Here is a 24,296-nt window from a genome sequence, read left to right on the forward strand (position 1 = left end):
TCATGTCATCTCAAATTTGTTCATGCCCTACTGCGATTTGCCGGTGGCTTGCTGTAGGCTGCTGTATGACACGTTGCGAAGTTGGAATGCATGGCGGAGAACGAGAAGTACAGAATTGCAGAATTCAGGAATTAGGAGTCGGTTCCCAACTACCCTTCAGCAGCGGAGGGATACCACACTTATTATTACACGGACACGGAGCCGAACTCCGCAAGAGGAAAGACTGATAGGCATTGAATATGGGATTCTTGTCGGCAGGCATGTTTTGTCGATTTTCAGAATCTGACTGCATGAAAACGGTATCCACATCCAGACCGGTCGCCAGGTTAGGATCTTATCGTGCCTTATCGAACAAGTCGGTCAGGAGAATAACCAGTAAGGATGGGCGCCAAGACGTTGTGACCCAGCTTTGGCAGACTTCGGAACAGACAAGCGAGCTGCAGCTCAGCTTCCCTGCAGAAACAGAAAGAGCTTTTTCAACTATCTGGTGGGATGAGTTGAGTTCCCGGCCGGTTGAAGTCGATGTTCATACTCGTGAAAGCCATGGTTGAGGTGACGGGATTGGTGATCTGGGGCAGTACGATGCCGAAGTTGGGAGTAAGACGGTCGGTGAACTCGCGGGCCATCTGCCGTCCCGGTTTCTTTCTTCCTCTCTCCTTCGATATTCTTATTTCCTTATTTCCCTCCCTCCTTCCCTTCGCCATATTGGGCACTGGAGCATCTTCTTTGGGATACCAAGTTAGATGGAGGGGAGTACGGTACCTCCAAGAGGAAGGGTAGGTTGCTTTCCTTAATAAGGCTCGCTTATAAGGGCTTTTCTCATATTTCTCGGAGGGAGGAATCTACCTCTCTTATTTCCTCCGCGCCTTATAGGAAGTACCGGGAGTACTAGATCTACCTACCAGCCCAACGGTACAAAGGTACTCGCGCGAGAGAGAGGTAGGCACCGATCCTATACTCGTCTAGCTTCTCGTCTGGACCTGCATCTAGCAAGTGCTTTTACGTATAACTGTACAACAGTTGGGACTCTATCCAAACTAAGCCATGCCAGTTGGCTCATATCCATCATGTTAGGCTTTACTGGCCATCGAGTATCAGATGATCTAGTTGATCAGCTCTCGTCTACTCAGGTATACGGTAGTTACAACCCTATGATGTCCCCTGGAGTATGGGGGGAGGGGGGGGGGGTTTATTCTAAATGTTCGAAGTACATGCGGATTACCTCTCCATGTACGAAGTATCCTTGTGTCTTCTGGTGCCCCATGTCTCTTGGTGGTTTCTTGGTGGTTTCTTGGTTGTTCTTGGGTAACGGGACAGCATCGAAACAAGCATTTGAGGCAAGATACCACCCATATACTTGCCCTATAGGTATTACTTTGTCACACGCAAATACAAGGCATGTCGCACAAAGGTACGGGAACACCATATTACCTTTACCTTTTCGGCTGCAGAGATACAACGCACAGAAAAAGGCGTTTAGCTTAATGGGCAATGGAGACAAATGCGGCTGTTTAAGGAAGCTGTTAGTTGTTACACTGGCGAGCAAGAAGAAAAAAAAGTCGTCATGGGAGCACGAGTCACAAATGGATATAGAGAGCTCCAAGCTCTTCCTATAACCTAGTGACGCGTTGCTAATCTATAAATTAGAGATCGTCCCATCTCCCTTATCCACTCTGGTCTATGCTCCGTCGGCTCACCATAGGGTTGCAGTTGTCAAAAAGGCTATTATCATCTTCTCCCACAGGCGAGGTTTTTATCTGGAACACGATTCTCTCCTCATAAGCTCTTGGGTTTCTTGGAGGTTGTCTATTTGAGGGTTGCTGCAAGTTAGAAGTCGTCTTTTGTATGGCCTTGTACAACCACGAAGCTATAATATACCCTTCCCCTTCTTCCCCATAAAGCTCCATCCCACTTATTATTATTACTACTACCGCTATTTTATATATATAATATTTTTTTATTACCATTATCACTACTACATAGCTGTGCGTCGCTGTGCCTCACCATACAGCACAACTACCGCCGCCCACAGCCACAGCAAAGCAAAGCAAAGCAAAGACCGTACGCAACCACACACCTTGGAGGAGTTAAACACGGACCACATATTACATACCACAAATCACAAACCACACGCATAACCCCACCACACCTTTTTTTCTCTTCCGAAGAACCCACCCACCATCAAGTACAGCTTTATTATTATTATTATTCATTAGGCTAGACTAGAGCCGTCTAGAGCACCGCCCGTACCCTCCCTAGTCAAAACGAACAAAGTCCAAGACTTTCATGCATGCAGGTTTGCTGCAATCACTTCACTAAGTGCAGAGCTAGATGCAAGGCGGTGAGGAGGCTACAAGCCGTTTGGTTAACTTGTGTAAGCCTCTCTGACAAACCATATGCCCTTATTCGACATTATCATCATAAGCTAAGAAGGTTTTGGGCTTTTACGACTGCGTCTAATATTTGGTCCTATTGCCTTATTGCCCTATTGCCCTATTATCCTATTATTCCTTCCGTGGTCTTGGCCCAATTTTTTTATGTTAACGTACACATATCTATGTTAATGAATTTTTTTTTTTAATTTGTTTTGTTTTGTTTTGTTTTCGTTTCGGTCCTCTAACAGTTAGATGTCCTAGAATAGCTTTATTGTCCGCTAGATAGCCCGATAACCCTAGCAGCCCTAGAGTATCAAACCCGTATCGACTCGGTACCTGGTACTTTTAATAACAGGTGCTGAACCTGGAAAGAACATCCAAGATACTCGGCCGTCAGGTCACAATACAACTAAACTAGGGAAATCCTCCATCTGTTTCCCACAACGGCGACTCCCACCGCGCGACTACCGACAGCTTACAGCTCATAATTGTTTCTTGTCGAGCTTTCCCCATTAACCTGCATCTACCAGTTCGGGTCTAGAAGCCCGCTCTACCATCCTATACACCCAACCTTGTCGCTCTTACTCGCACCACCTTCTTACCAACTAATCAGCATAACCAACCGCTGTTACTTACTACCTATTATTTTTACTACTACTACCACCACCACTACCACAATTACACTATATTGAAAGTGTGTATGAGCGTGCGTGTGCGTATGTGTATATCTTGTTTGTTATTATCAAAATCACCATCATAGTCACCATCAAAAGTCATCATCTCATCATCGTCACAACTCTTTCATATACCATAACTATACCATATACCATATACCATACCTATACAATATACCGTATACCATACACCATACACCATACACCATACAACACCATTTACTATCCTCCATCCTCTCTATCTTTCCATTCTTATTTCTAGCCATCCAGTCCCATCCCTTGTGTTCTTGCTCAAACAACGCTAGCCCTTACTAGTTTTACAATATTGTATCCATTCCAGTCTCTACCGCCCTACCTTTTTTTACAAGGATCTATCAAGCATCTTACCCTGGGTTCGGGTTACCTGATCTGAATTTGGGACAATTTGGGTACTCAAGAACAGGCACATCCCACCTTTTTTTCCTGTCCCTGTTACATACTACCTTGCCCCGTTCATACGTTCATACGGATCCCTTGTCGACTTCTACTTTTACGCATCTCACTTTGGTTTTCTTGTGCGACAGTATTGCCGCTTGAGAAGATAGAAGATCCGATCCCTCCAACCTTTCTACAACAACACCTCTTTTTTTTTTAACCAATCTCTTTTTTTTATTCTTATTTATTTATTTTTCCAATTAAAACATACGCTCGTTTGCAATTGACTTTTTCACATTTTACCCCCCGTCAAAGCATAGAGTTATCCACTTCATTGTACCCCATCCTTAGACAGCAACACAAGCCGAAGCCTATTCGTGCTCGTCGTTGTTATTTGGATCCCTAATAAAATCGTGCCATCGAAAGGGTCAGTTATATCCCCCCTGGTGCAGATCCTGGCTAGAACCGAGCAACACCTCTAGTTACTTGCTTTGCTTTACTTTGCTTGCTTTTACTTGCTTGCTTTTACTTGCTTGCTTGCTTCTCCCTCTCATAGACGGACCAGAGCTTGGATCAGCTTGGATCAGCTTGGACCACAGAGAGAGGAGACAGGACAGAGAGAGAGAGAGAGAGAGAGAGAGAGACCCTTAATTCTTTCCCTTTTCCTTCTTTATCAGGTACGCTAGTCTCGAGTCAGTCTGCTCCAGAGTTGTGGCTTTCGCCACTAACACCGTCTGGTGACCTGCCCCACCAGAACATGGACTCGGGATTCCACTAACTTGAACCGAGCTTAGGAAATACTTGACCTTCTGTTTCTTGTTGATTTTCTTGAAAAATCACAAGCTGCCGTAGGCAAGCAAATCTAGGCATCGCAGTCAAGCAGTTGCGGGATCTACTGCTTGAAGCAATTGGGGGTCGTGATCTTTTGCAGCTGCGGCAATGACCCAGTGCAAGCATTGTCGTCAGTAATATGTACGTCAAGCACGCCTTGCAGCATGCAGTGCAATGCTCGAGTCCGATTTGATTTGTACACTTTTTTCTTACATATCCGTGAACATTATATACTAACCTGCACGTTTCACAGAGCAAGATGGCGGAAGTCATCATCAACCCTCCCGACTCCCCGGCGGAGAGGGTTCGAGACGTTACTCAGTACCTTTACCCGGATCTCCTTCTGTTGGTCTTCATCGTCATCGGCGCCACACATTCCGTCTACACCGCTATGCGTAAGAACGATGTGGTCGTCCCTACTATCCGAGGTCCAGGCGGCAAACCGCTTCCCGTTACCAAGAGAAGATTGTCCGACGACGACGCATCGGACCCTGATGATTTCAGTCCACATGCCAGGAGGTTTTTCCAGTGTTCCATGGTTGTAGCAACCTTGACATTTCTCGCTACCGGCGGCGCAATTGCTGCCCGTGCATTAATTCATAGGAGTGCGGATGGTGAACATGGCTGGTGGTGCGGCGAACCGAAAACAGTAAGTAATTCTTTTTTTTTTTTTTTTTTTTTTTTTTTTTTGTTTTGATCTGATTTTCTGTCCTACAATTAAACTTAATTATATTGAGATGATTTTTTAACCTTGTGAAAATTATAGGTCTTCGTCCTTGGATCGGCATTTCTTTATGTATATTTAACTTTGACGATGTTTGACTGGAAAAGCAGCCCGAGCCTGGTTCATATCCTCACTTGGAGTTTTGCTCTTGTTGGAGAAATTATCATCTTCGTTTGCGATGCGGTTGTCTTATCCCGCCCCCACAAAGTCATGGTTAACCTCAATCGCGAAAAGTACGTGATTGTAGATGGCATCGACAAGTGGGATATGATTGACCTCGGCTTATCCCTCGGAAGAATCGCCATCCTAGTTGGCATGATCCTAGTTTATTATACCATTATCCTTTTAAGAAACCGGGCGCAGCCAGAGAAATACGAACATGGACAAGAATATGATTACGAGGCTGACGAATCCACACCCCTCCTAAATGGCGAGGCCAATGGCTACCGCACCAATGGTCATGCTTCCCACCCGGGCGCAAACGGTGCCGCAAACGGTAACGCTAATGGTAATGCCGATGCGAGCCACCCCATGGTTGACGAAGATGCTGGATTCTACCGCCCGGAAAAGTTACCGCATACAACTTGGTTTGAATATCTCCGAGGTTATTCCGTCTTTTTCCCTTACATGTGGCCTAACAAGCAGTTACGACTTCAGATTATCGTGGTAGTCTGCTTTGTTCTACTAGTTCTTCAGCGGATGGTGAACATCATGGTCCCTTACCAGATCGGTGCCGTCACGAATCAGCTTTCCGGAGATGATCTTAAGGAAGGCGAGAAGCGTACTATGCCGTGGCTCTCGCTCGGCTTACTTATTGTGTATAAGTTATTGCAGGGACCGTCTGGGCTTTTGGGGTCTCTGAGATCTCTGTTATGGATTCCCGTTTCCCAGCACACGTACCGAGCTCTTACCACGTCCGCATTTGAGCACGTACATTCCCTAAGCCTTGATTTCCATCTAGGCAAGAGGACAGGCGAGGTTTTATCCGCATTGAACAAGGGCTCTTCGGTCAACTCATTTCTCGAGCAAGTCACATTCCAGGTCTTTCCGATGCTTATCGACTTGTTTGTAGCTGTAAGCTACTTTTACGTCAAGTTTGATGCCGTCTACGCCGTCATCGTTTGCGCAATTACATTCTATTATTTGTTTTTGACAATACGCATGGCGTCCAAGACCGCAGACCAGAGGCGAGCAATGTCCAACGCGGATAGGGAAGAAGAAGCAGTCAAGAATGACTCTATAATCTCGTACGAGACGGTCAAGTATTTCAATGCGGAAGACTTCGAGTTTAACCGGTACAGAGAAGCCATAAATAATTTCCAAGTCGCCGAAGCCAAGGTCACGTGGAGTATAAGTACCATGAACATTTGCCAGTCCTTAGTCTTCATGATAGGGATGTTGGTTACCATGATGCTTGGAGCGTACCAGGTTACAATGGGTAACCGAAAAGTGGGTGACTTTGTTACATTGATGATCTATCTGGGCCAGCTCCAGGGTCCGCTCAACTTCTTCGGCACATTCTACCGTACCGTCCAGCAAGCTATGATATCCGGGGAACGCCTCCTAGAGCTCTTCAAGCAGCGCCCAACAGTGGTTAATCGTCCCGGCGCCGTTGACGTCACTTCGTGTGAGGGCCGTGTCGAATTTTCTAAGGTCAAATTCGCATACGACAAGAGGAAGCCTGCGCTAAGGAACCTCACTTTCACATGCGAGCCCGGCACGACCACGGCGCTTGTCGGCGAATCGGGTGGCGGCAAATCTACCCTTTTCCGGTTGATGTATCGCTACTTCAACTGCCAGGAAGGTAACATTAAGGTAGACGGCCGTGATATTAAGGATGTCACTATCGACTCTGTTCGACGCTACATAGGAGTAGTACCGCAAGATACGGTATTATTTAACGACACCCTCATGTACAACTTGAGATACGCCAACCAGAATGCGACGGATGAGGATATTTTTGCCGCATGCCAAGCCGCCAGTATACATGAGAGGATCATGTCTTTCCCCGACGGCTATAACACCAAGGTCGGAGAGCGAGGCCTTCGCTTAAGTGGCGGTGAGAAGCAGCGGGTTGCCATAGCCCGAACCCTGCTTAAGAATCCTAAGATTATTATGCTGGATGAGGCTACCTCGGCTCTTGATAGCCACACAGAGCAGCAGATTCAGTCCCGACTAGCCACCATCGGTCGCGGCCGTACATTGCTAATCATTGCGTAAGTTCCCACAAAGTATAATATTATAATATGTGATAAAAAAAAAACTAGATCAGCTGACCGATTTTAGACATCGACTGTCTACTATCACCCACGCAGATCAGATTCTTGTACTGCATCAAGGAACTATCGTCGAGAAGGGTACGCACGATAAACTTCTTGAGCTCAATGGTCGATACGCATCCATGTGGAATCGCCAAGCAAAAGCCGAAAAGGCAGCCGAGGACGCCCGTAATGCGACGCGTAAGGCTGAAAAGCTTTTACGAAAGGCTAATATCCCTGCGGCTACGGGAGACCATCACAGCCGAAATGAACGGCCTAACAACAACAACAATGACGACTCGAGTAGTTCGTCTGATGAGTCGGTTACTCCCGGACGACATGGCGGCCAGTCAGAATCTACGACGCTGGTTGAAGGCTCCCCTCGATCGACCCACTAATCCTAATGTCCACTAACTTGGGCTCGATTCATGTCCATATTCCCATTTTCCGCGATATATAGTTTTTATTGCCTAATAAGCTTCTCACGCCCCGGGCTGCAGGGTATTTGCATTAAACATGGCGTTGGTGGCATATACAGAAAAAGACGCCTCTACATGGGAGGCTGTCGGCGGCTTTGCATTTCCGGTTATCACGATTCTTCGCAACGATACCAAAAAGACTCATGTGATTCTGTCTTATTTTAATTCACTATCGTTGTTCGCACAGCAGACGATCAGTCATGGCCCTTTGCATGAAAAAAAAGTTCGGGCAAAGACGGGATGGAACAGGAAGGAACGGAACGGAAACAAACCAATGTCGGGAGGGGGAGGGGTGAGGAAGGGCTTCTGCTTTTTTTATTTTTTTTTTTTATTACACGTCGTTTTTATTTTTATTTTTATTTTTTTTTCTGGTCGGGATCAAGTCAGTCGGGTTGTTATTGGCTTTTTTGAACGGTGGGCGGAGTACCACCTTAATGCGATGATGATGAAGAGATGAATGTATTTTCGATGACTTGGGTGGTTTTCACCCCATCCAGTGGTCCGACTGTTAATACCAGAAGCCTTTCTGAGTTTTATGAATAACGGGGTGGCAACTCTATCCTGTTCCTGTTCCCGTTCCCGTCCCGTTGCTTGCTAGTGTATTTGATATTTGATTATGTGCGTATACGAAACTGTGTGAGAGGTTCAAGTGAGGCTGAAGATTTCTTACTTAGGCTGCGTGGCAGTTTGATGATGACGTTACAGTCTTGCAACCCTTGGACTAGGTATAATTCCAAATTCTTTTTTTTTTTTTTTTTTTTTCCTTTTGTTTTCCATCACCCCAATACCCCAAACTCCAAACTGATTCCAAAGCAACCCCCCCTTTAACATCCCCCCCCTACCCCGTGGTCCGGGGTGTTTCGCTCGCGTGCGGCTCGCGTTTCTTCATGCCGGCAAAGCGGGAGATCTGCCATGATGGCTAATATAAATCTGAACCCCTATCTCTATCTCCCGGGCAGCGTTACATTTTTTATTTATTTTATATGTCTTTCCCCCCCCTGGACTAGGTAGGGATTAGATAGATTGATAGATAGATAGATGCCTTCTCCATTCTTACCTTGTCTTGCTCTTAGTAAGTGCAGGATGATGATCGCTGGTATATTGACGTAGGTAGGCAGGTGTATTGTATTGTATGCGCGTACCTTGCAGCAGATGGTCCTTGCAACGTTGCTTGTCTTGTTTGTTGCTGGGGGGAGGGGAGGGGGGAGGAAGAAGAAGAAGAGGAGGAGGAGGAGGAGGAGGGTATGTAGGCAAGGTAACGGTGACGGTGACGGTGACGGTGTTGTACATGGAAGGGAATAGTATGGAAGTTTAGCTGGATATGGAATATGGGAAAATGGGGAACGGAGTACATAGAGTGATGAATGAATGAATGTTACGGTGAGAGAGAGGCTATACTACTACTACTTCGTACACTATACTAACTATACTAAGACATTAACAAAAGAAAAGAAAAAAAAAAAGAGTCCCGGCTCAGCGTGGACCCTCTTCCTATGTCATGCCGTGCCTTGATTTTTTTGATTTTTTTTAGGGGTCCCTGTTACCCTTTTTTTTTTTTTTTTTGCTTCCCTGCGCCCTGGTCACCTGCAGTCTCGTGCGGTATATACTTCCATACCTAACGTATATTTCCATACTTACTACCACTTAACTTAGCTAGGCAAGGCATGAAACAACACGTACATGACATGACATGGTAGGTTAAGTTACATAGGTCAGGTTAGGTTAGGTATTCTTTTTTGGGTACATATGCGGTACTTGGAACCTATGTAATCGTAAAGTCACGACACGACACGGCAGCGGTGGATTCCTCTTTTTTTTTCCTTTTTTTTCCTTTTTTCCACATTTGTTATAGTTATAGAAGGATTACTATACTATACTATACTATCCTATCCTATCCTATGGATGTATTTTTGGGGACTTACATACATATAACATGGGATATAACGGCTATACATACACTAGCAAAAGGGCCGTCTAGCTTCCTTAGTTTTATCGTTTGCGAATCCTTCCTCCTTCTCACCTACCATAGCTTTTTTTTTCCCTCACCGCAAGCCGCCGCACACCCACCACCGCTCGTCCGCCCGCCCGCGCTACGCCACGCCAACCACGTGTACCATAACTCCGTCCTCGGAACCGGGGACCAACGGACCGACTGGGACTACCTTGTGTGCTGGAGCTGGAGCTGGATTCTTGACCGCGTGTTTACATACTTTACTTGCTTAGCTCTTTTCTACATACATACCTCATAGTATACGATCTCCTACATACCCATACCCATAACATACCCATCTCTTCGCCTCGGTAACACGTATCTATCCAACTCCATATATACCCAACATACGTACATACATACATACCTAACGTACCTAATCTACCCAGCCATGTAAGTCACTAGACCAGACAAGCCAAGCCAAGCCCCAACGTGCCGGCCACCAGGGCCTCGGGACGAACGACCCGCGCTCCCCCCTTCCCACCCCCCTAGCCAAGAAGCGCGTACGTGCCCTAATGTAGGTACGAAGCACAAATGACGGTCTACGATACTACCTCCTCTTAGCCTATACCAAGGCGTATCTGGGGGATACCAGCTTCCGGAATATTCTCTGGGACACCGTCGTATCCGGGAAGAATACAGAATCTTCTTCTGTAATCAGCGTATGTGCATTAGTATGTAAAATCCCCCCCCCCCCCCCCCCCCCCCCCCCCCCGACAACTCTCGGCCGAGAGTTCCGCATGAGCACGCGCCCACGCACGCTCGCACGCTCTCAAAGCGTAAGCCAAGACAGAGGAAACGAATTAAACGCGTCATATCAAGGGTCTCGGGTATGGCTTAGACGAGGCGGATCTTTCCTTACTATAGTAAGGAATCCGTCCATCCACCATCTTTTATTAATAATTATATATATATGGGATGTTTGGTTATGGGTTTTCAACTATCGTACGTAGGAAGGGGTAGTAGAAAAAAGACAAAAGCAAAAAAAAGAACGGACAAATGCTCTCTTCTCATCATGCTATGCTCATCGTTGGTCAAAAGTCGTTGGTCCATCTCTCCGTCATTAGTACATTAATCAGCCAGACAGCTCCCGTAGCATCCATACCAAGCAAGCAACAGCAAGCAAGCTCGTAGAAGCCGAGCGCCCCAGACAGATTGTTCCCAACGTGTTCCCCGACCCGCCGCAAACCAACAACTCATGCTTCTCATCTCATACCTGGGCAACGTACCCAAGCGACCAAGAATCTCCCCATGTGCGCCGTTCCCATGACCCGTGAGCGAATGGCTTGGGATGCTAAACCCCGTTCTCTAAACGCCTATGCCTATGATCGCTTAGACAGGCCGTCAAGGAACATACTGGTACCTATTTTCAAGAGAAATGCGTTAAATAGCAATTCCCGCGAATACCAATAGTCTCCTCTGCGTCCGCCGTTTATGCTGAAATGCTGTATCGTGTTGTACATACAAGCCCCCTACTGGTTAAATTTTTACAAGCGAATGTCGTGAATCGAAGGCAAGAAGCGGCTAACGTTCTATCGAGCCGCCTTCTTTTTCGACGCCGACGCTGACCCGTTCGAGCGGGTCTTAATGCCGTTTGCATTGCCGTTCCCGTTAGCATTGCCGTTAAGCAACGGCGTTGCTTCGGTGCTCTCCTTAATCGCTTTTGGTGTCTCTGCCTTCTCGTTCTCTGGCTCGTTAATATCAGATTCCTCAGCCTCGGAACGATCGTCGTCCGCTTCGTTATAGACGATGAAGCGGTAAGCAATCCTCACGATGAAGAAGAACCAGAACAGGTTAAGAGCCTGCAGAGACGAGAGGAGGGTTAGAGTAATAACGAAAGCAAGTTCGCATTTATACTGTCCGGTTTCCCAGTTTAGCTCATAAGGGCCGACAGTCCTGAATTCGGTGAATAGTGAATAGATAATGCGGAGGTTAAGATAATGACGTAGGTAGGCCCATGAGGTCATAAATATGAAGAAATAAGGTCCTACTAGAGGGTGATCGATGTAATTGAGAGTTTTGGAGGTCTGTTTAAATATATTAGTATTATACGTTGGGTAACTTAAGGTACCCCGAGGGCACGGGTCAGACTTACAGCAAGGAAGAAGTCACTAATGTCGTGGGTAATGTAGACAGCCAGACCAATATAGGTGAAATGAAAGCGGTAGCTTAGCGCAATAAGCGTCAAACTAACGATATGGTGGCCAACGAGCTCCTTATAATCCTTTCGCGGCTTTTCTATGCCAAGCAAGAGGACAATAGCTTGTTGGGCCCAGTAGGCGGCCTGGAATAGGTAGTAGAATTTGAACATGGCCTCGTGCGTCTTATGAGGGAAGTTCTCATACATGCCGCGAGTGTTGAAATACCAAACAGGAGTTCGGCTCATGACATACATACCGGTCGGTCCCAAGAACCCAAAATAGATGGCGGTATACATCTGCTCTAGGAAACGAGCTTGTTTAGCACGAGACTTTAGACCGGCTTTCCTAGCGAGCGGGCGGAGAAGTTCTTGCATGATAAACTCGCGCGTAAAGGAGAGGACGACGGTATAGAAAGATACGAAGGCGATATCCCACGGCCCTTTGCCATATTGGATAGGCGCTTCGGGATCAGCACCGGCCTCGAGCGGGAGCTTATACGAGAGGAAGATGAAGTGATGGGCAGGATTCGATTCGGTCGGGTTAATGGCGTATACAGACAGGAAGACGGCCAAGAGGACTAGGGGTAAGACCCAGGTATGCTTGAGGGCGTAGTGCTTGCAGCGACGTAAAAAGGAGCGAGCTTTGCGACGCTTTGAGCCCCTTTTAGACACTTCCTTGCCATCCGGTGTTGATGGCTTTTGCGTATGTCCATTTGTATCTTGAAAGGTCGCGAGACTGGCTTGCAAACTAGGCGCACCCGTATCTCCTACCCTGATGTCTGTACCAAGCACGCTCGACTTCCTACGCCGACGCGCATTCCCTTGATCAGCTGCCGAGTGTAATTGATCGGCCGAGCTATTGAGGATTGGAAATGGTTCCTGGGGTGCCATTTTCACAGAGATCGATATTGTCGCAGAACACTAGGTGTAAGACGAAAGGAGCTGCGAAGATAGACACGCAGCAGATGACGTGAGGACGCCTACTAATAGACGATATAAGCAATTTGGAATTTCCGGCTTTGACGATCCCGGCTACCTAGTCGATCCCAGAATGCTTAAGGAGTGAAAGCAATCCAGACTTCTAGTATCGATAGGCGGGAAAAAAGAATTAAGGTGGTTGTTGGAGAGAAGAAAAAAAGGGAAGAGGAGGTAAAAAGTTACGGTGGTAGTGCCAGCGGTTGGTGGTCGGTGGTGCATGAGATTTGATAGGATTTGATAGGTCTGATAGGCAGATTAACATTAATGGACTAGTAATAAGCCTCGTTAAGAACTCATATTTATGCTCTTAAGTGTTGTAGGTAAGATTGTGTAATAAAACTTTTAAGTTGGACCCTTTCTGCCAGCACCCAGAAACAACATAGCGGGGCAAGCATATGATTTCCGCAATCACCAACTTTAATTAGCACTGAAGGGTCCAGCTTGCTTTTGTCGCTTTTGATTGGTCATTTTGTCTCTGTCAAAGACTAACGTTACTAGCTGTCAGGCTATATGCCGGCTCCACCTACGTATAAGGCTTCACATTTCGACCGAGGTACAATAACTTTGCTTCAGCATAACTTCTATATTCTATCAATGCGGTGAATATTAAATATGCATAGGGTTTGATGGGGATTCTGTGCTGATCCATTCTTACACATATGCCTCAACGGCTCACGTCCTCCCGTACGAGTTAAAATAACTCACCGCTAAACTAACCACGGACACTGGGGGCGAGTTATGAATTACGAGTTATGACTATATCACCGTCGGCTATGAGACGCAAGTCACCTCGGCACAAATAATGATACATCACCTGAGAACCAGATATGATATGATATGAGATTTGGCAAATGATAATCGCTTCATATTCATGACCCAAAATACCGCATAGCAAGTTGGGGTTATGCTATAAACTAACATCATTCGATAAAGGCTTTTTAACTAAGAGCCTCTATTCAACCCGCTCTTAATTCAAATGCGCCGTCAATGCTCATACTCACAATCCGAGTAGCAATGCTAAAGACCTATATACAGTGGCCGATACCACTTATCGAGTACCTACGCCGGTTATACTCGTTATATTCGCGTAACAGTACTCCATCAATGCAAATATACATTGCAACCTATCAACCCAGTAGCATACTATAATAAGTAGGCGGAGATTCGCTATTCCTTTCCCTTTTTGAACCCAATGCGCCATATGATGCAGCCAAAGAAACAAAGCACCCCAAGCGCCGCGCTGCCATTAGATCACAGGAATATTCGATAGAAGTAGGCCGGAAATTACTACACAGGTGACGACGTGTGATGCTGGTCATCCCCTAATATGTCGTCCACTGGTCGCCTTTCGCTGGCCGTTCTTTCTCGTTGATCTCCACTCCTATGAGTATGAGTTGGAGTCGGAGTCGTCAACGAGTTAGTATCGCGCGTATTAGGCGGCCTACGAACGTGTGTGCTATTCCTTTCCACTGGGCCTGGAATTGGCCTAGGCGCGGTCGATGCCGTACTGTTATTTCTAGTAACATGATGCGAATGTGGCATGGGTCCGGTTGCGGCGCTTGTACTTCTCGGCGTATGCACCGGTGCTGGTGGCGAAGAGGAAGATATTGGTGGTTCGTGTGATTGCTCTTGTGACTCTATTTGTAGTTCTTCTTCTTCTAGTAGTTGAGCTAGCGCCGCGCCGCGACGTGGAGGGGCGGGTATAACGGTAACCGGCAAGCTATCTGTATCTGGAGTCGGTCGAACCCTTTCTAAAATTCTCTCTGCCTGGGTGGCGGCAAAGATTTCTACCCGTCCTCTGAGGTCCCATCTACCAACGCTTTCGTAATCACGCCGTTTTGGTTGTTTGGGTATTGTGTGTGGGATGACTTCCGCGGGGGGTTCCTTCGCAGTACGATGGAATGGGTTCAGGTAGTTCCAGCGGTTCGAATTTCCTTCCTCCCCATTTCTCCTTTCCGTGGCGCGCGCTGATGAGGGTTGTCGCGACGGCGGTGTGCTCCTAGGCTGTTCATTGCTCTCTACTACAGGACTTGATGCCGAGGAGGTTGCACTATTGCTTCTGGACAACGGTCGGCCATGCCTATCATCTGTAGTCCTCGAAGTGGTCTCTGTAAGAGGCTGATATCGTACCGCGTAAACGGTACTATCAGCACTTGCAGTATCCGTTCTACTTACCGGTGTAACTGCCGGGGGTGGCCGGGAAGGCCATAGTGGGGGCTGTAAGAACCGCGCTGCTGACCTGCCCGTTGTAGGGGCTTGTTGTCTCCTATCCGGGCTATTCTCCGTCCTCGACCTATACCGGCTGGCAATAGATGACATAGCTGGCCACATATTGCTCCGACCACCCGATAACGAACTGTTACCACTCTCACCTCCATCATCACCGTCCTCGCTCTTTCTTTTATTCTTCCGCCGCTTAGACCATGTGAGGTCCGAAGGAAATACCTCCATCATTTCGTCGCCGTCAAAGACCTCCCTTCCTAAAACCCCATCTTTCTTCTCTTCACGTTCTAACGCTTCAATCCGCTCAACCCACTCCCATACTACAACACTTGCTGCGGCGGCACCGACCCATCTAACATAATCACCCCATCCAGTGAATTCGGGTTTCGCTATGTCGAGGACGAAAAATATAACCGGGACAAGAATCGATATAATAGAAAGAGCTGCCATGAGGCATATGTTCTTCATAAGGGGATGGTAAAAGGCATATCGTTTCTTCATGAGTGAATAATAGAGCACCCACGCAGCATATAATAAACCTAAAGATAGTTGAAATAGATAGCTAAGCGCCGGCACAGCGTCTGTAAAACTGCGTGGCCTGGTATTGCCCTGTTTGGTGTAATGAAAGCTATTGAGAGCACCGAAGATAACGTCTAACGTAATAAGCGAGAAAGCTGTCCATTTTATGATAACCTTCTCGCGCTGTCGAGGGAACAGTCGTATAAGGGTCTGGGCTTGGGCCAGCCAGAGGAACGTATCGGAGATAAGCTGAATGACCTTCAGTTGGGTTCCTCCCAGCACATCCTCCTGAAGTTGTTGTGCATTCTGAATTCCTAACGCGTATTGTTTCTCAGCCACACGGAAAGTATCCGCCGTAGCAATAGATAAAGATATAGCAACAGTTAAAGCCGCAACCTTCTGCAGCCATGGTCGACCACCAATACTAATGCCATTCGAAGGACCATTCGTGAATCCACGCCGGCCTAAAACAACAACCCCACCGTCAAGAAACGATCGAGGCGCGATAACAAGCATGATAAGAAGTAAATAAGCAAGAACCGTCGTAGCAGCTAGAGCATAACATTGCGGGAAGATCGAAGCGTAAAAGGGATCGCGGAAGTCGGAGAATTGAGGACCAGAATCCGATGATGTTTGGTCCAAATCGAAGGCTCCGTTCGCGATGATGGCGGGCTGGGGCATAGCGGTAGGCGTGCAGAGAGGCGAATAGACGGCGTTGGCCGTTAAAAACGTCGGGTCGGCTCCAGGAATGTGCAATAGACCGCTCGAAGGGATGGTATAAGGCGTGCAGGAAGCATCGAGAGTCAATGTCGCCGTAGCAGCCACCCTGGGCTGCCGGAAGTAGTGCGAACCCATCGTAGAGGGATGAACAAGAGGCCAGTCGCTAGGCGACGATGTTCAGGCACTTGCGATGCTACCGCGAGGCATTCGCCATGGAATAGGGATAGCCTACGAGGGCTTCGATAACGCGACGGGCCCGTGTTGCGTGGTCGAGTCGAGTCGAGTCGGTCGAATACGGTGTGTGTGCGCGGTATAAACTCGTTACGCCCAAGATGACGGTTCTCGCGCGATAACAATCGATCCTCCAATTAATCCTTTCCGTCAATTCAATTACTTTTTTTATTTTTTGTTTAAACGCTGAATAAAACAAATGCTTCGTTCGGATTCGTTAGCGGGGATGATTTTCGTCGGTTCTTGATATTCGAGGTTGATGTCTGGGCGCCCAGAAGTCTTGGGATGTAAAAAAGAGACGGGAGATGGGAAGCCAACAGGAAGCCAACAGACGGTTGGTTCGGGGGTGGGCAAAAGCATCAAAAGGTCAGACTTCGCTCGCTTGAACGCCCATCGCATTCAACCCCTGCTAAGTGGGGAAAAAAAGGGAAAAGGGAAAAGGTATTTGAGATGGGTTGGCTTCTAGCCTCCCGGGGTCCGACGGGATTGGTTGGCAGAAAGTCAATTAATTAGTGGACCGGCCTCCCTTAAGAACCTGATGTATTGTACCCGTCTCAGAAGGTGTTTAGGGAGGTGCATTGGTGCATTGGTGTATTTGGTGCATTAGTAGATTGGTAGAAGGGTACGACCTAGATAGAGGTTAGTCCACACTCCACACTGTGCAACATAATTAGCAACCGCACGCCACCTAAATGTGACAGTGGTGCGATTGCAGTACGCTTTGCAGTACGCTTTGCAGTATACATATACCTAACATTTGCAGTGCAATGATACATGGAATCGTCTGGTAGTTCAACACTAACGTGTCTACATATCAAACTCCCAACACTGTGCTTACAATTTCCTCTATATTCGTCGTTATTTAATTCCATACTTGGAAAGTGTCTTCACACCTCTCACGTCGATAACGGACCCTAAAGAAACAGCCGAATTATTCGCTATAACTTGATCTTCGTAAATACCAGTACAACCAATTCGGCATTTCTCGGATAAAACTTGATCAAATTTAGAGACCATGACGTTCTTAGGATTAAGTGCCGTGCATCATATCCAGCAGACACGGAGTTTTCGTCCGCTTTAGCGCAGAGGTCATGGAGTTGTAATAAACTTGTACGTTAGTGAGGTTGGATGAGGTTGGACGCGATGGTCTTGCAGTCCTGCAACCTAGGTCACCCGGACGGATGAGAGAAAGCCACATCGATTAATTTTGATTACCTACCCAGAACGGTAACTAAGGCGAAAGCGACTCTGTACCTTCTGTTCAGCCGGAATGGAGATGCCGTATGTAGGGTGGCACTGCGTACTGCGTGATAGACCACCATTCGGCCATTCTTCGCTAATTTTAAGACATGATAACATATATGATGGATATGATGGTCCCGCAACGAAGGAATACGGCGAGGAATGCAGCAAGTTTGTGGGGAGGGAGAACTTTGACAACTTGACGCCGTTTATTAATATTATTAATGAACTCAGGTGGATAACAACACAATTATGAATTTGTGTAGTTATACGGATTAATAGGCATCCAGTTAAGTCGGACACTCTCTTCCGCCATAAACTATTGGAGCGCATATAAAGACGATGAAAATACGAGGAGGTATTTTTATCTATGTAAGGATCGATCCGTCCTTTGATTTTTGATATTCTCCCACAGGCATATTTGCATATTTTCTCAAGGCATGATGCAACGATAGGTACAAAGGCAACACCCCCTGACCCGTTACAAGGTTCCCGTCTATGTGGCGCGCGAACCACAAAGCTTAGCCACATCAAAGCATCCCGAAAAGCAAATGCGAATATCAAATCTCATATTCAAATCCAAGAAGAGAAGAGGAAGAAAAGGAAAAAAAATAGCTACCCCGCGATCTTCGTTGTTCTCGGCGCTCATCGCCAAGGATCCCAAGAATTGCTTACTTCCCGCCTCCGATGGACATGTTCTTGGCAACTTGGCAAAGCTTATTGCTCGTGGACGTCGCCTTGGCATTATCAAAGATGATCTCCCGTTCAGTATTTCTGGTTCAAACTCTTGTCTCCCGCATTAACAAGCAGACTATAACGTAAATTCAACTAGATTCAACTAGATTCAACAAGATTCTTACCCACTTGGCGGTAAAGCTTACTTTAGACACATTAAGCGCGCGAGGATCAGGCTGTTAGGCTCGCATGATGATTATCCTAATCCTAACCCCAACGCCACAATTTTAGATCTCATCTTATGCATGTCTAAAGGTGAGACGAGTCGACCATCCACTATAACTTGCACTATAACTTGTGGTCCGTGGTCCGACTCTGCTTATTTCTTCACGTCTCCGTCGAGTCGGGTATTTTAGGGGGGCTGAGGTGTGCTTCGTATCGACGCTGTTGATGTTTCCTTAATCGCCCGATCTCTTAGATGGTTGATCTCCAACATGAAATCACATTCGGAAATTGATCGTCTGCATGGCTGCCGAAACAACCTCCTGTCTCAGTACTACCTAATGTTGTAAGTTTCTCGCAATCACTTGCCGTGATCAGACCTGATGTCGAGATGCTGGAGGTCTGTTTAGAGGACCATGTCTCTAGCGTTCTAGAGCATCTACTAGTTAGTGTCATTCCGGACGATCAAAGATTGTACCGCGCTCTGGGCTCCTAGTAGTGGTCTTGTACTTACTAGCTCGTTCCATTGTACCACATATGTAGAGTTACCTACTATGCGGTAAACATACCCAGGTAGGTATCTTAGGTACGGGGAGGGTTCTCTCAAGACATATAGCACTCGATGTTCAAACAAGCAAGCTACCAAAAGCTCAAGCCAAAATATAATAGAAAATATACTATATTTCTCTCACAATGAGTACAATATACTGACACTAAACGGCATTACACCATACCCATTACACAAACCACACCTTACGAAGCACGCCCATCAAGGGTAAACCCAGTATTTCATCATAAGACACGGGAAGTACGGTAATAGTGATACTAGACCAGTTTGCTTCGTACCAACTGCACGGCAAGTTGGTCTAGACCAAAAATGCAAAGGCATTCCGGTTAACCAGAGCAAACTCGCTTAAGAGCACGGGTCCCTACTTTTCGTAGGACGTTGGGATTGGCGCAAGAGATATTGAGGCTTTTTTCTTCTTCTCGGGACGAATCTAAATCTAGACGAACCCACAAACTGCCATAGCGTTGGCTACGTCAATGGATTGTCGAGCCTGTACGATGTGAGTTATGCCATTATCATAGATAGTATGCTATACCTCGACATATACACCACTCGAAATAGTTGAAGTATCCGAGCCCCAAGCCACCTAAGGTCTAGCTACGATATTAAGAAAAGGTCGGTGACACACTTTATATAAATTAAATATAGACAAGGTGAGAAAAAATAGGCCGTATTGGTATATTTTAGCCAGAGTCTTAATATGAGAATGGTCCTAGTATCTACTGTAGGGTCGCGAATATCTAACCTAACCTAATATCTTCAGTCCTATACGGAAAACGTAATTATAGTCCGGTAACAAGATAATTACCTAGGTATTCTATAGCTCTATATAAGACGACATTCATTGTAGACAGAAGGGAACTCCCACTGGCCGTACATAGTTCAAGTGCGTGAATCGAATGTGTAGGTATACCGTCCCCTATAACACAACCAACCAGCTTTCACCATCCTCACCTTCCACAGCACAATAACCCCCATATCCCACGCCCCATCCCGTCCCATCCCTTCAGCCCCGTCTCCCCGTAAAACTAAAGATCAAGATTCCAAACCTGTGTCCGCCATGCATTCATTCATTCATTCACTTCACGTATAGTACATACACTGTAGCAATACCCCTAATCCGTATCCGACACACGGCCATAACGCCTCCTCCCAAGAGCGCCCGTTCCCCTATATAGGTGTATATAAGCAGAATATTGGATGGCTACCTTAAGTATATATTAACTAATCCAAAAGTATCGTCTCAGAAGAACGGCGTAAATGAATGAACGAAAATTGAAAAATTGCTTGGCTGTCAGTGGCTTTTTTTTACGACCGTTCTATATATAGGTGGATACGTAATATCGTGGCTGGCCGTAAGAGGAACTTGATACATGAGCAGTAGGATTTTATGAATATTAGGAGGAAGAACTAATCAATACAGGTATACCCAGGTAAAAGTAACAAAGTGTAGAGCTATGAAACTACGACCTCATTAGGGCGATGATTTTGTAAGGAGGCTTGAAGTAACACTACTCAATTCTGCAGTCGAAACTAACAGTCCTGGTTTCCGGGTAAGAACCACTGAGCATCATTAATTCCTGTTGATTAAAGGTTATATGGAAGCCGTATACTGGTCTAACAATGACGACTGACGATTGACCTAAAGGCTACTGAGTGGTAGTCTGTATACCACTGTGACCTCGTCTTCATTAATCAACCACCCAGTATTTTAACCCCGTTTTCTCCCTCCCAACCCTCCCCTGAACACCACTAGGTGTTCAGCCTCACAATACTGCATTATTCAACTACTTGGGTTAAGTCCGTATTGATAACTAAGTCGTCCCTGCCCTTCAAGTGCATAACAATCGTAACCCCCTCGATCCCCAGGTCATCTTCCTCATTCATGATGTTTTCGTCAGCCCGTCTTGCATAATCAATATCTGCTCCCCTAAGGGAAGCCCTAGTAGACAGCTCTGCTTTCAGTAAGCGAATCTCAGCTGTCAGTGCCAGATAGCGATTCTTCCAGCTGCAATCGTGGTTCGGGGGCGAAATGGGACTGGGCCGGTGAACTTCGAACTCCGAAGTTGCATTAGTGATTGTGATAGACGATTTTCTATCTTCAGGTTCCAGTATTACGCTCCTGCTTTCGAACATTCCATGCTCGTCCATATCACGTAGGACATGTCGTGGCTGTAGAGGCGAGTGGCTGGCACGAGTCGTGGTACTCAATGGAGAACGTCCATTCTCGCGTTCTGTATGGGTGTCATCTCGATAAACACGTTCATTTTCAGGACCGTCAGATTTAATCCGAGGTTGCTCATGCACGAAGCTGTGAGGGCGTTTAGAACCCTCTAGACTATGCTGCGAGTGGGATATATCCGAACGAGCGAGTGGGGGGCTACGATATGTATTTCGTGAGTATCTAATATCTTCGACCTGAAGGTGCGTTGGACGACGTCTGTCGTGTGAGGATGCCTGCCGATTTTCCGCTGGTGAAGTTTCTGTATGGGTATGTTCCTCGAAGCTTGTTCTGGACGACAAATGTTGAGATGAATGATCCTGCTAGGACTCTGGTCTTTGGTGCTGCGTGATATGCAAAGCTGTTGGAGGCGAAGGAGCAGAAACCCGTAAGAAATCGTTACTCGAGCTGGTTAACATGTTGGGCGAATTCTTTTTGGGGGTTGGCCCATGAACTAGACTCTGTGAATGATTTACCCTTTCCCCCTCTTGGCTCATTACATCAGCGTGTAACAAACGCCCACGGTTTCCGACATCGATATGGTGCAGTCTAGACCGAGCGTCGCCTGCTTCTTTGCTCGGGGCTTGTAACCATGATGGTGGACTGAACACACGGCTCTTTGGTAAAGATTTCCTACCTCGGGTGTGACGTCCAATCACCTTCGCCGTGTTTGCTGTATATGCTCTACTGGTAGCCTCGCCCCTGGTCACGACATGATTTTCTGCAATATCATGCTTATCCTCATATCCTTGATCGACGTAGGAAGCACATTCGGTTTCGGTAGATTTGAACTCTTGGCGTTGGTCTGTGATACCGTATCCAGCCTCGTCGACAGCTTTACCCGAACGACTACTTTGTGGGTGCCGAGTTCCGTGGTTAGCGCCACCAGCAATATGTTCTGCAACATGATAAGGTGTTTGGAGACCTGCAAAATGACGCCGATGAATTGTATCATATGAGGGTCGTAACGTATCTTTCCTAGGCTGCAGGCTCAGCGGATGACCGATGGAAGGGTTGCCCGATACTAGTAATTCTCTGGGTGAGCCCCTATGTTTTTCCACCTCCTCACTTCGGTGCAAAGCACAGGTGATACTATGCCGGTACGGGTAATGTCCAGCATGTGTCGCTCTACACATAGGATTATCACATTCTACATGGTTATTAGATACTTCATGATCCTTACCACCTATCTGTGGTTGGGGCCTGTAGCAATGATAATGTCGGATAGATAATGGCCCAGGAACGTGGGATTCCGTAGTTGATTCCACCCTCTCCTTGTCACCGACCACAAAAGGATTCTGCTTCACTGAGCGAACAGTTAAACCCTGTGGCGAGTCTGGTCTCCTTGATACAAGACTTGCAGTGGGTATTGCCACAGTTTGTGCTGGCTTCTCAGTGCCTATGTTTTTCGAAGTCGCTGGATGTAATTTAGCGGTAGCATTTTCTTGATAATGTGCATAAGATGGCTGATGTAAGGCCATACGCTGAGTTGATCGGTTATTGCTGGTCCTGTTAGACGATCGTGATACTTTCTGTGCTAATTGGACAGGCTCTGGAGTCGATAAGGCTGGTTTGGTATACTGTGCTTTATTTTGCCTGGTAGAATGATTGTGATTATGCGAAAATGTTTTATGCTCTTTTTCAGTGCTCTTAGGGACCTCACATAGGCATTTTTCACATAAACGATGCCGACAAGATAAGCAATGAGTTTGCGACCAAGTTCGCGTAGAACAGACGTGGCAGATTCTGCAGAAGCGTCGGGGGCCGGCAGTCCTATCGCCTAAGAGAGATAGGTCTTCATCATCAGAAAACCAACCGGTTGGCCTCCTGATACCATGTTGCTCAAACAGTTCGCGGGCAGACTGGCGTTGCTTGGCTTCAGTAACTAGGTATGAAGTTTGCGAGATTGTCGACGCGCTCGAAACCCTTGATGCTAAGGGGATATACTGTGGCGTCTTTAGGGATTGAATTGGCGATGGAGGTGGTCCGAAATTCGAATACGAAATCAAGTCGTCAAATGCCGAGGGGTGGTACAGTCGGGTATTCGGACCTGTGATATCATACCTTGAACTACTAACTGCGAAGTCGCTGGAGTAATTCGGACGAGAATGCTGGCTCGAATTTGCAGGTCTCCGAACATTCTCAGTCAGGTTAGAAGTACTAACTGTAATAATAGGGCCTTGATCATGGCCACTCCGGTTACGCTCCAAGTCTGCGAGTGAATATGTAAGAGGACCAAGCCATGGTCTCGCAACATGAAAATATGAACCCGAATGCCGTCCCTAGCCAATCAGTACATATTTTCGTTCTCGGGCTGTAAACTCGGAGTCCTCCGGTAGACCATGATGGGAATGAGTAAGGCGGTGAAGCCGACGTATCCGCGAAGAAACAGTTCCTTTCGGAATGATTCTTTGGGCCAACGATACTGGTTCGTAGGCAGTGGATACATTTGCATTCGTCAGAGGATCACCCCATGAACAGGTCGACATGTTTATTAGCTAAGATGTTGATCTTAAATCTATGACTAACAACAAGAGTCGGCCACGACAGTGATTTGCCACTATAATAAAATAACCAATATTCGATATACTCGTGGGGGTTGATAGGAAGATGGTTTAGGTTGACCACAGGCATAAATTAGATGTACATGCAGATACCTCCTAAGGTAGACTCCCTAAGGTAGACTTCAATAGTATAGAAATAGCAAGATTTTAACTTTAGACCTTGGTAAGAAAAAGTAGGGAAGTTGCAGGAAGCTGCAGGAAGAAGTAAGGCAAGCACTGATACAAATAATGGAAAGTACTATAGTGTC

General features: G+C 46.6%; 4 protein-coding genes across 4 annotated transcripts; 1 reads left to right on the forward strand and 3 right to left on the reverse strand.

The window, feature by feature from the left end:
- Nucleotides 1-4,553: 4,553 nt before the first annotated feature.
- Nucleotides 4,554-7,674, forward strand: GL218_01184 (Heavy metal tolerance protein; the record flags this gene model as incomplete). The annotated part of the gene is made up of 3 exons (XM_033577640.1): nt 4,554-4,943; nt 5,061-7,234; nt 7,305-7,674. The coding sequence occupies 3 exons, from the start codon at nt 4,554-4,556 to the stop codon at nt 7,672-7,674; spliced, it is 2,934 nt and encodes a 977-aa protein (XP_033439332.1).
- A 3,603-nt stretch (nt 7,675-11,277) lies between these two features.
- On the reverse strand, nt 11,278-12,776 carry GL218_01185 (Sphingosine N-acyltransferase LAG1; the record flags this gene model as incomplete). Its single annotated transcript, XM_033577641.1, has 2 exons — nt 11,278-11,772; nt 11,841-12,776. 2 exons carry the CDS (start codon nt 12,774-12,776, stop codon nt 11,278-11,280), a joined length of 1,431 nt encoding a protein of 476 aa, XP_033439333.1.
- A 1,374-nt stretch (nt 12,777-14,150) lies between these two features.
- Nucleotides 14,151-16,460, reverse strand: GL218_01186 (pH-response regulator protein palH/prr-4; the record flags this gene model as incomplete). Its single annotated transcript, XM_033577642.1, has 1 exon — nt 14,151-16,460. The coding sequence occupies one exon, from the start codon at nt 16,458-16,460 to the stop codon at nt 14,151-14,153; it is 2,310 nt and encodes a 769-aa protein (XP_033437933.1).
- A 4,582-nt stretch (nt 16,461-21,042) lies between these two features.
- On the reverse strand, nt 21,043-21,903 carry GL218_01187 (uncharacterized protein; the record flags this gene model as incomplete). Its single annotated transcript, XM_033577643.1, has 2 exons — nt 21,043-21,497; nt 21,888-21,903. The coding sequence occupies 2 exons, from the start codon at nt 21,901-21,903 to the stop codon at nt 21,043-21,045; spliced, it is 471 nt and encodes a 156-aa protein (XP_033437934.1).
- Nucleotides 21,904-24,296: the final 2,393 nt, after the last annotated feature.

Source organism: Daldinia childiae, assembly GCF_008694065.1.
Source record: "Daldinia childiae strain JS-1345 chromosome Unknown Scaffold2, whole genome shotgun sequence".
In the NCBI taxonomy this organism is placed as follows: domain Eukaryota; kingdom Fungi; phylum Ascomycota; class Sordariomycetes; order Xylariales; family Hypoxylaceae; genus Daldinia; species Daldinia childiae.